Source organism: Physcomitrium patens, chromosome 2 (genome assembly GCF_059467195.1).
Source record: "Physcomitrium patens ecotype Gransden chromosome 2, ASM5946719v1, whole genome shotgun sequence".
NCBI classification, from domain to species: domain Eukaryota; kingdom Viridiplantae; phylum Streptophyta; class Bryopsida; order Funariales; family Funariaceae; genus Physcomitrium; species Physcomitrium patens.
The window spans coordinates 10397054-10407924 of record NC_143411.1 but is presented as its reverse complement, the minus strand read 5'-3'; the positions used below and the strand labels follow the sequence as shown (position 1 = coordinate 10407924).

At 37.6% G+C, this 10871-nt stretch overlaps 2 protein-coding genes across 5 annotated transcripts; one reads left to right on the top strand and one right to left on the bottom strand.

The window, feature by feature from the left end:
- The first annotated feature begins 2819 nt into the window (after positions 1 to 2819).
- On the top strand, positions 2820 to 7823 carry LOC112278738 (uncharacterized). 4 transcript variants are annotated; one of them, XR_016499948.1, is made up of 10 exons: positions 2904 to 3325; positions 3576 to 3659; positions 3860 to 3905; positions 4093 to 4171; positions 4532 to 4952; positions 5188 to 5434; positions 5692 to 5934; positions 6187 to 6306; positions 6689 to 7281; positions 7553 to 7652. XR_016499948.1 is itself a non-coding variant. In XM_024512432.3 (9 exons), the coding sequence occupies exons 1-9, from the start codon at positions 3254 to 3256 to the stop codon at positions 7144 to 7146; spliced, it is 1773 nt and encodes a 590-aa protein (XP_024368200.1). In that variant the 5' UTR covers positions 2820 to 3253; the 3' UTR covers positions 7147 to 7823. The 4 variants fall into 4 exon arrangements, 2 of the variants coding, with proteins under 2 accessions (XP_024368200.1, XP_024368201.1); XR_016499947.1 differs by having other exon boundaries at positions 6184 to 6306; XM_024512432.3 differs by having other exon boundaries at positions 2820 to 3325; positions 6184 to 6306; positions 6689 to 7823.
- A 1815-nt stretch (positions 7824 to 9638) lies between these two features.
- LOC112278739 (uncharacterized protein C6G9.01c) lies at positions 9639 to 10483 on the bottom strand. Its single transcript, XM_024512434.3, has one exon. It carries the CDS (start codon positions 10427 to 10429, stop codon positions 9971 to 9973), a length of 459 nt encoding a protein of 152 aa, XP_024368202.1. The 5' UTR covers positions 10430 to 10483; the 3' UTR covers positions 9639 to 9970.
- Positions 10484 to 10871: the final 388 nt, after the last annotated feature.

Sequence of the window (10871 nt, the reverse complement as noted above, 5' to 3'; positions counted from 1 at the left end):
TCTCTTAATATCTAGATAATTTATTTTCATATATATTATTTAATATATTTCATGATAGTTGTTTTATTTTAAAAAATGATAAATTTTTTATTTATTTTATATAAATAAGATTATTTTAGCTTTTTAAACTATTGAAAGTACAAAAATATATAAATATATCAAGCCACACATGTGTACATGTAAAAAATATATATAATAATTTTTTTAAATCATATATATAATATTTTATTTAATTACAATATTTAAAATGAATAAAAATAGTATTTATATCAAATTATTAGTGTTTGCTTAATTTTTTGATTTACTTGTGAGGTTGATCTATTTGCTTCTCTCAACTACACAATTTATTAGCATAGATATTGGACCATATTATTGACTTCTTTTATATGTGTGGGAATAATACTTCTATTGTTGTAATTGATAATGTGTAAAATTTCTATACTAAAAGTATTGATAAACTCATGAAGATCTACAATAATTACAAATTCATTATTACTTCTATCAAATATAACATCTATATTTATTTTCCTTCTATCTCTATAATAGACAACTTTAACAAGTCTATAAGTTAAATTAGAGGAGGATAATCTAGAGCCTCTAATATCAAATAAAAACTTCCATAAGAATAAATTATTTATTTATTTATTTATAAATAATTAATATTAATATTAAATATATATATATATTAAGATAGATGGTTTATAACCATTAAAATTCAATAATAAATAGAAAGTCAATCTACTTAATTTTGAAACAAAAAATACAAAAAATTAATATACTTGTCAAATTGTTAAGCATATAAATCATAAAAAAAAAAAACTCTAAAGAAATATTATAATTTAATAACACTCAAAGAGGAAAATAAACAAGATAAGAATAGATAAAAGATAAAAATTAGAAAAACTATTGCTAAATACAATGAGATTAGAGATTCTTGAACTAAGACAAGAATATAAAAAAGACATTGATAAGAGTGAAAAAAATCTAACTTTTGCCTCCATATATATTATGTAACTAAAGAGATAGATGTTGGCATTTTATAAGACAATTAATATATGTCCAACTTACAATATATGTGTCTAATTTGCAAAATAATTTTCTGACGTGTACACCACATGATTGACTTATATTATAAGTAATTATGTAAAATATGTAGCCAACTTGTAAAATAAGTGGTAAACATGTGCAATACATGGCCAACTTGTTGGCTAAGTTTTCAACCTACTAATTACATACAAATATTTGTGAAGTCAAACTTACAACTATAAAGCTTTTAAGAAGCTACTCTACAAGATGTTATCAAATTAGCATATTTTTACCTACATCTAGATGATGCTTCTTATCTTAATAAGTATTAATATTGATATGTATATTTGAAACATGCACCACCTTCAAATATGATCTAAAAAATATTTAAAAACATTACTTTCTAATGTATATTTCAAATACAAGAATTTGTTAACAATTTCTAAAAACTTTAATCATATAAATCTATTGTTTTTTTAATTATTAACTTCAAAAAAAATTATAGCTCGTGATTTAAAAATTATTTATTTATTAACATATATTTGTTTAACAAAATTAATATGAAATTAATGATAAATTTTTAGAACTCTTTTTAGAAGTATTTATTTTGTGACAAAAAAAAGCTCAAAAATGATATTCTACTTAAATTCTAATTAAACTAATATTTTTTTAATTACTTTCAAAAAAAGTAGTTTTTTTTATTTTTCAATCAATCATGTTTTTATATTTGCAAGCAAAAAATTAAGCTATTTCTTTGCTTCTTATTCTTTTTATATTGAAATTTCAATAAAATTCTTATATAATTGATTTATATTGTTAAGTATCTTCAAAGTTAAGAATTTGATTAATTCTTATTTAAAATATGCAAGTTTTATCTACTATGCAATGAATACCCTTTTATTTTTATAACTTTTTTATTTTTACATATTATGTAAATTACACCTTTATATATTATGTAAATTCACACACACACACACACACACACACACATATATCTATATATATATATATATATATATATAATATTAAGTCAACTTATTTAAATCTAAATATTCAAAATCTTGAAAAGAGATTCTGAAAACAATAATATATAGAATTTTATTAAAGAGTAACATTTTACAATTTAAAATTCTAAAAAAATATTTTAATAGAAATAAATAAATATATTTTTAAATTTAAATAAAAATATCTAAAATAAAAAAAATTATAGACATTTCTACTATATTAAAAATCCATTTTACATTAATTCTAACAATACATTGATTATGTACATAAATATAACACATTCTTCTTTATTACCATCTAAATCTTGATCGTCTAACAAGTGATCCTTGGAACATTCTCAACTTCAATCACATCATCTTCAAAGATTAACTTTCACAAGCTCGGACTTCAACAAAAAAGGACTCTTGCTCCTTAAATATATGTGTTACTACTGCACCTTCTAAATACAAATATAGTAGAATTATAAAATCTTTCAAAGTAAGCTTTGCTTATAAAACAAACTCATTCATGCAGAGTCTACCAGTATCAAACATGCAAGGATGTGTTGACGTGGAACAAATGAAGCTGTCCTAAAAATCACCTCAAACAAACAAAAATAGTCAGAAATGCTGACACGGACCATCAAAAACAGTGTTTTTTTCTGGACAAGTATGGGCCCCAGAATGGTGAAGAATCCGTCGGCGGCGTACGATCCTGCAATTGTGCGTGCTCACCGGCATCCGCACCCAGCTGCACGGGAATCTCCCGGGATTGGAGCAGCCCCCTTTGCATCGATCAGACCGACTGCGAGGAGGAGACCCAATGCAGCGAGCGTATTCGAATAGTGGGTACATGCGAATCACATCCTGTTGCATGAAAACACTTGGAATCGAAGGCAGATTTCGAAATGCCGTGTGAGAGGAGGTGGCTCTGATGCATTGTGGAATATAATTAGCACCAGACAATGAGTCGCCACATCTGAAAGTTTTTTTTTTTTTTTTTTTTTTTTTCCATCTTACATCGTGGGTTTGCCTAAACCCTGGCCTCACGTGTCGATCGCATTGGCTCATGTCCGCGAAGCCCTAAATCTATCGGAGCTGAGAATCCGCAGAGCTTGCTGTATCCTACTTCTTCAGGGTTTGAGTCTTCCTACGTTCTACCACTTAACAGATTTCTATGAGTGTGTCGACAATTTAGCAAGTAGAAATTTGGATATTAGAGTTGGATTAAGCGAAGTTGAAGAATGAGGGAAGTGGTGACCGTGCAGCTGGGCGGCTTTGCCAACTTTGTGGGTGCTCACTTCTGGAACTTCCAGGTGTGATTCTTGCGGAATTTTCAATTGAGTTTTGCTTAGTTGTAGTCGCGGTTGTCTTAGTTGGAGGAGGTTCAAGGTATTCAAGGTTATGGAGGAAAATGAGCTTTAGTTCGAAAATTGTTGTAAGGTCATGTAGACACCACATGACCATGTTGTCAAACTGCATTCATGCTTGGGGGTGCTTGCTCGGGGTTTTCAATTCCAAACTGCATACTATCTCTGATGGTTTTGGGCTCTTGGAATCTATTAGGACGAAGTTCTTGGATCACTTGAAGATGGAGGCCAGATTGGATTGGATATGGACGTTCTTTATAGAGTTGGTGAAACTCGACAGGTAGTTAAAGTATCTTCTATCCATCCATGCCTCAACTTTGCAGCATCACCTCGTATTCAGTAATCTATACCTGCGCACTGGTGTCTTATCAATCTTGTTTGTGGGTAGGTGGTTCCTTAAAGCATATTATCCGATTGAGGTGATAAGATGCTCTCAATTATGTCTCTTGATTACTTTTCCTACATGTTCTCTTTGTGCAGGGTATAGCAACATATATGCCACGATTGCTTGCACTTGATCTTCGTGGTAAGTGATATCTCAATGATTAGTATTTTGAGATGACTCTTATAATAGATGTTGGCAAGGTTTGAAATTTTTGACGTTTCATAAAACATGCATGGGGGGTGCTTGTAGGAATGCAGCATTTTGCAGCTCCAAGTTGAATAGCATGCAATTATATTATACATTTTGTTTTACAGTGTTGTTGGTACAGGGAGTTTGGGTGCAGTGCGAGCTGCAGGATCTCTGTATGAGTATTCGCCACAGCTTCAGTCCTCTTCTGTTAACACATGGTACATTCGAGACTTTTAAATTTTCCTCTCCTATTATATTATTGATCCTGTGGTTTTAGTAGACGGTTACCAATGTGGTCCTTTTTCTTAGCATCTGATGTAAAGTTACGAACCATGTAGACGAAGGGCCAATTATATCTGCGGTTTAGTTTAGCGTTGTCCATTCCTAAAAAAGCTGTATACGTCTTGTAGCCTTTTCGCGAGTCTTTCGCGGTCTTTAATGTTTCTGCAAAGCTTCATTAGTATTTGGTAGAAACAACTAGGTACTCTCCCCGTTACAAACCAGGGCAAGTGCAATTTAGGCAGTATTTTATCTCGTTAGTGTGTAGGCCTCACCGTGATTTTTGTTTAATATTACAGGACTGGACCGACAGTTGTACATAGACACGAAGCTATTCCGAAGAATGATTTCCTTAAGTACTTGGATGCGGAATCGGAAGGATGGAATGCTGGAGATCACAGCAATCAACCTAGTTTTTCTAGTATCGAGTTCCAATCAACTAATGTTCCTGAGAGTAGCCGGTCAAGGGACATTGCTCCCTCAGAAGAAACCAAAGAGAGGTCCCTGGTAAAATCTTTGGATGGTTCTGTTGAGTTCTGGACAGATTATCTTAAGGCGCATCTACACCCCCGGAGCGTGTATGAGCTACCGAATACTTTTCACGGTGTCACTCCGTTTGATAACTACTCATGTGGTCAAGGCTTTTTTAAGGAGCAAGAGCAGCTTGAGGAAGTGGAGAATCGTTTACGTTTCTTCGTTGAAGAGTGTGACCATCTACAGGTATGCCTCGTTTGGATTATTTAGCCTGAGACCTCGTCTGTTGCTATGTTCTATTTAACGGTTCCTAGGAATGTTATTGCTTGTCTTTTGTATTTAATTGAGTTGCTTAGGGTTCCGTTCTACTTGAGTAATCTATCGCATAAATAATGAACTAGATTTTCTTGGTTTTGGTTAATGATTAAATGCCCTGATAGTCTGGGTATGTTGCTTTGATACGTTACTTCTGCTTTTGCAGGGTTTTCAATTCATGGTTGACAATTCAGGGGGCTTTGCTGCAGTTGCAGCTGATTTTCTGGAAGCCGTGGGGGACGAATACAACCGAACTCCACATTTACTGTTTTCCTTGAGGCCTCCTTGGTCACCTCCATCAGCCAGCCACCGAGATGCAGTTATTGCTAGTCTCCATGAATCGGTCTCTCTTGCTCGCCTGTCCTCTCTTACGAACCTTCTTGTACCAGTTGGTCTTCAGCAGCTTGCATCAAGTAAGTTGTAATGTTCATTTTTCTCTTCTCTTTGACCTGCTATCTTGCTGCCTTCATTCATTATTGAAGTTTTGGATACGCTGAAATTATTGAATTATTGAAGTCATTATTGAAATTATTGAAGTTTTGGATTTTCAACATTGAAATCGTGATTATTTGAGGATTTGGGTTTGCTTTGGGCAACATTTGAGGTATAATCGATATCTGAAGTTGATTTGAAGTAATCTTTGGGTTATTATCTATTTGGAAAATGGCAGGTCAATTTTCAAAGTATACTTGTGTAAATGACTCGAAGATTTTCCATACAAGTGCTCTCTATGCAACAGCGTTAAACACCATCACCCTGCCTTTCCGTATGCAAGTCTCAGGGCCAACTGAGGCCTCTCAACAAAAAGGGGTTGGTAGTAGTGACATGAGCAATACAGTCAGGCTTGTCTCATGCTCCCAGCAGAAAAAAATTGCCCTTCTCGAAGCTGCAGTTCCTGGGCCACCCCTACCTGGTATAGTGTCAGTTACCTTCTACATTTAGTTCTTGTATTCAACTGTTCAATGACTGGTAGTATGGAACCGTAAGGAACACGTAGTTCTTCTTGAGTAGTGTTCAATGCAGTGCAGATACCTCGCTGGATTTAATAACCATTCAAACCTTGAACTTCCCAAACTGTGTCAAGTGTAATTTTGTTAGACAGGTAGAATTTTTCACTTAAACATGAAACATTTATGAAATGTTTATGGGTTGTTTCTTGCAGTAGTTGGAACGCCAGGAGCTTTTGACTTGACGTCACTATCATCCCTGACACCGGACGTGGACCAGTCGTATTTTGGTACCCAAGCTGCAGAAGCACTTGTTATTCAAGGGGCTCGAATATCAGGTGCGATGTTAACACGTTTCTCATGGATAAGTTCTAGGGGGAATGACCTCAAAGTTTGCTCGAACTCTCTAGAATGTTCTTAAAGATAGCTTTCAGTATAACATCATTTCATGGACTTGCACTATTCAGTATGACATGAGGGGGTATTAAGCTCTTTGCACAAACCAATTATGATACTTCAAGTTTGAGCATCACTCTTTCCTGTATTACGTAAAGCAGACGTTCTATCAGCAAGTTGGATTTATGTTGCTTTAACCTTCAATTCAACAATACGGTAGGTGCATTCAGACTGTAAGAAAGACGTGTAAAAAATCATTTTTTGCACAACCTCTATATGGTTCAACATGTGCGTCGAGAAATTTAATTGGGGCACCTTGTGCAGGTGGAGGAGGCTCGGCGTCTGTGGCGCAAGTGCTAGAATGCACTTACACTGGAAAGCCTGCTAATCGAAGAGGAGCAATATCTTACTGTCAACTTTCAGTTTCTCCCAACCCGGTTCCAATTCCCGTACCTTTTCCTTGTATTTTTGGCCCTAACATAAGTGCCAGAGGGGACATATTGCCAAATTCGATAGCATCGGTTGCAGGAAGAGGGGGTCTCGATATTCTGTCTATACCAGTCGCAGCAAGGTTGACAAGCAGGGACTCTCTATTACCGTATGTGAAAGGGCGTCTGATGAGTTTTCGCAAACTGGGACTTTCACGGGCATCAATTGGGGGTGGCGTACTAGAGGACTGGGGTTTTATGAAGGAGGAGGTTCAGGATTTAGCTGAAGTGTTGGGTAACCTAGCTGGTGCCTACAGTGATAGGATGCATGCCAGTTCAACGGATTCTGATTAAGCATACCAATGTTTTCCCAGCTTCAATGATCTCATGGCATCTCCATATAATTAAGGTTGCAGTGAAGTTGCAGTGAAGTTGCAGTGACTACAACTGGCTTAAACGATGATGGTATTTACGCGTACCTTTCAACAGGTAAAGCATGGGAAGCCACTGTATGCGATTTCCGGTTCTCACGACTTCTGAAGAACTGCCAAGTGTGACTTTGAATCTCAATGGGAATCGCATGATATTTTTGGCCCAGTTAATACTCTTCTTTAGTTTTGTGCTGTAACATTTTTGGAAAATAGTTTTCCAGTACCACGAATCAGAACCGACCAAGCAAGCGGTGATCACTACTCTTCAATTTGTCCTAGTAGTGCTCCACTGGAATTTTTGAGTAAGCGAGCGCCATGTGTTTATTTAGTGTGCAGAGAATTCATCTACGTGGTGAAAGCACCCGAACTTTTGTGATAGCTCGATTTTTCACCTTATCTTCATCGAGATGCACTAATACGTTTCTTCTTCGTCCTATTTCTCATTCCTGGTCATTCATCACCGCTTTCGTATAAGCGGAGGCGAATTTTTGGCCATGGCGCAAGCAGTCTTCGCAGGGTCTTAAGGGCCTGACGCTTGGAAGGTGCGCATGTGCCAGTTCGTGTTTATATCAAGTCGTTGGTTTTGATGATTTCATTTCATTTTATTTTTCCAAGCATGCATGCATACATACATACATATATATGTGCACAAAAATAATTTCAGACTTGCAAATCTTATTAGGCTTGGTTGAAGAGAGTTTTTTATGTTGTTTGTGAGAGTTATTGATGAATGCATTTGCTCTGGAAGGTGAGATTCTGAGTTATGCTTCCGTTGTCCGTGGCTAGGGAATGAAGCTACTGTAGTGGAGGGCAGTGTAAATTCTTGAGACCTGGTGTATAATTGTTGGAGTGGCGATCGAGCATAGGACATGATGTTTGTCTCACACAGCAGTCCGTGCACCTTACCCACTTCATTACATCATTAGCAAAGATAACGTCTAACACATACAACTAAGATAATTTTACCTTGTACTACTTGTGCATGTTTGTTTGGCTTAGCACAAGTAATCAATACATTTTTTGTGGAAATAGATGTGCAGAGAAAGATTTTTGGATAGAAAGATTTCTTGTTTTATGTACTAAGTTTTCAATACCATGTATGTGTTGTGTATAAAACATGAGCATTTATCACATGTGATACTTTGGTAAGATTTTTGGTTTTTGTAGTACTCTTACTAAGGTTAATCTAACATTTACACACAGCCCACTGGTTCCAATAGCATGGTACTCATGCATTCATTTGACTTTGGAACCCATAGTGCCTTTGCTTTTGTAACTCACACTAACATTATAAATGGCATTATTGGGAATTTGGTCATTCTCGATAAATGAGCGATAATTTCTTCAACCGCCATTCAGAGACCACAAAGTTGTGCCCAGAAAGCAGAAGCGATTGTTAAGTGACCAAACTGTATGTCAAATCATGACATGTAACTTTTGTTCACAAACATAGGTGTCCCCATATGAGTCACCTCCCTTTTTACTGTCCATTGTGGAAACTGTAACTGCAGATATTTGACACTATTAGCGTGGATGCAGTCTAAGATTGCCAATGAAAGATTGAAGGGACACCTTGCCAATGGATTCTACAGGATTTCTTCGCACATCAGTACCATGCATTTGCAATTGTGAATCTGGACGGAGAGAAGAGGAACAGAGCAATTTGATTCCTGAAACATCTCGCCATTGAGAAAAAATTGGTGCAGCTGTCGGAACATTTCCCTTTCAGACGGATGGATTTCACATGGTAAAAACTTTGTTCCTCAGGTTCCATACCAGGTGAACGTCAAAGAAGCACATGTTTCGACCCCCTTGGAAACAGAACGTGGTTAATTCCACACATGATCTCCTGGGAATCAGCATGCTGTGGTGAATGATGCAACGCTTCACTGAAGACACTGCAGATGTTCCGGGCATGAAAGGGATCTACAAGTGGATGAAGTAGATGGAGAGCGTTTATGCTTGTGTCTGATGAACGGGTATGAGGCGGTTTGGGAGTCATCTGAAGAGGCGGCGGTGGCCCCGCGGCTTTGACAACTAACTCCATCTTCTGCAGCCTGGCCTTCTTCTCACTCTCAAACTCACCCTCATCCTCTCTATCTCGCTGCTCCAGTGTCAATTCCACTCCCTTCAAATCCCTGCTAAGCAACGCAAAATCTGAGAGTTTGAAAGTTTTGGAACTTGACAACGGCCAGTTCATTCCCATGTAGCGGTGAGAGAATCATTGTTCATTGTTTAGTTCGGTCAGCATTTCTGCAGGTGATCCTCTAATTCGTGTTTCGAATCCGGTATTAGCGAGTGTGCGTTTGAGAGCTTGGTCTGCGTTTGAGAAAGACCAATCCCCACAACAAATAACCGACACGCATGAGGGGGGAGAGGAGAATGACTCGATGTTCGTGAGGATACACACGCATATCATCGTGAAAGATCTAAGATTGGATTAAGTACTCTTCTGGCACTCAATCAAACATCCTCGACCATGGCATATACATAACCTTCATCGAGTGTCAAAAAGTGGTAGGACAGGCTGTTGAAATTCAGACTACGACATGGTTCTGTTGATGGTTATCTGTACGTTTAGTCCCACTTATTTGCCACATGAAACGCAATGCATCTGTTAAGACTAACACAACAACTAGAACAGCACAACGTCCGAATATTGGAGGCAGAGTACTCACTAACAATACTGATGCTAGCGGGAGGCAGCATCAATGCGCTACGAACTAATCACTAAAATTCTAGGAGCACTAGAAGCAGCAGTCACAATCGAAGGGGCACAGCGCAGATCCACCCGCATTCTTCCTGTTAAACCCTAATTCTTCCTCACTGTACACAACAAACCCATCCTCTGTTCTCTTCCGCGACGCTGGAACCCCTGGCGTACTCTTTGCAGAAACTACTGGCTTCGCCGACTTCGGTTTCTTCGGCTTCACAAGCTCCCCCTTTGAATTCAGTCTCACAGCTTCGGAGTTATCCTTCTCTTTCTTCTTCGCCGCCACTTGCACCGCTTTGATATCATCACCCTCCACCTTCTTCCGCTTCTTCTGCCCAAAAATATCATCAATCTCGCTCTTGGCTTTCACCTTCGTCTCCACTCTCTCCTCCTTCTTCATCACCACTTCTGGCTGCACTTGCACCTCCGCGGCGTCCACCTCCATCGCAGTATCCCCAGCCTTCACGGCCTTTTTGCCTTTCTTGGTCCCCATGACCAACGAAACCCTTCGACAACAACTTGAGCGGGCCTCGTGGAATTGTGTAGCAGAAACCTCCGACCTCAATCGATTAGCTCCACCATCGTGGGCCGTCGGATCGCAGCTTCCGCTCAGATTCAATCTTAGCCGCCGATTCAATGTCTGGGAACGGAGGGTGGGAACGTAGGGGAACCAGAGGGGCGGGCAGGTTGGGAACGATTAACTTCATTGAGTGATGTTATGTACGACAAAATAAATAAATAAATAAATAAATCTTTGAAGCAAAAGTGATGGTTGAATTCCCAACAAGTGGTTTTCCCAAAATTTCATAATATAATCAAAAAGTATTTTTGCAAATCTATGCAACTTTAGAGAAGAGAGTTTATCTCTTGAGACAAGATTAGGACAAGGAGGCCAAATAAAAAAGAAACAAATAAATAGAGAGCATTGTGTGCTA

Excerpts from the sequence above, each read along its gene's own strand:
- LOC112278738 (XM_024512432.3), top strand. The coding sequence starts at position 3,254 with ATGAGGGAAGTGGTGACCGTGCAGCTGGGCGGCTTTGCCAACTTTGTG. Across the intron at positions 5,435-5,691 it reads TCTTCAGCAGCTTGCATCAA|GTCAATTTTCAAAGTATACT; the intron begins GTAAGTTGTAAT and ends GGAAAATGGCAG. Across the intron at positions 6,307-6,688 it reads TCAAGGGGCTCGAATATCAG|GTGGAGGAGGCTCGGCGTCT; the intron begins GTGCGATGTTAA and ends CACCTTGTGCAG.
- LOC112278739 (XM_024512434.3), bottom strand. The coding sequence starts at position 10,429 with ATGGGGACCAAGAAAGGCAAAAAGGCCGTGAAGGCTGGGGATACTGCG.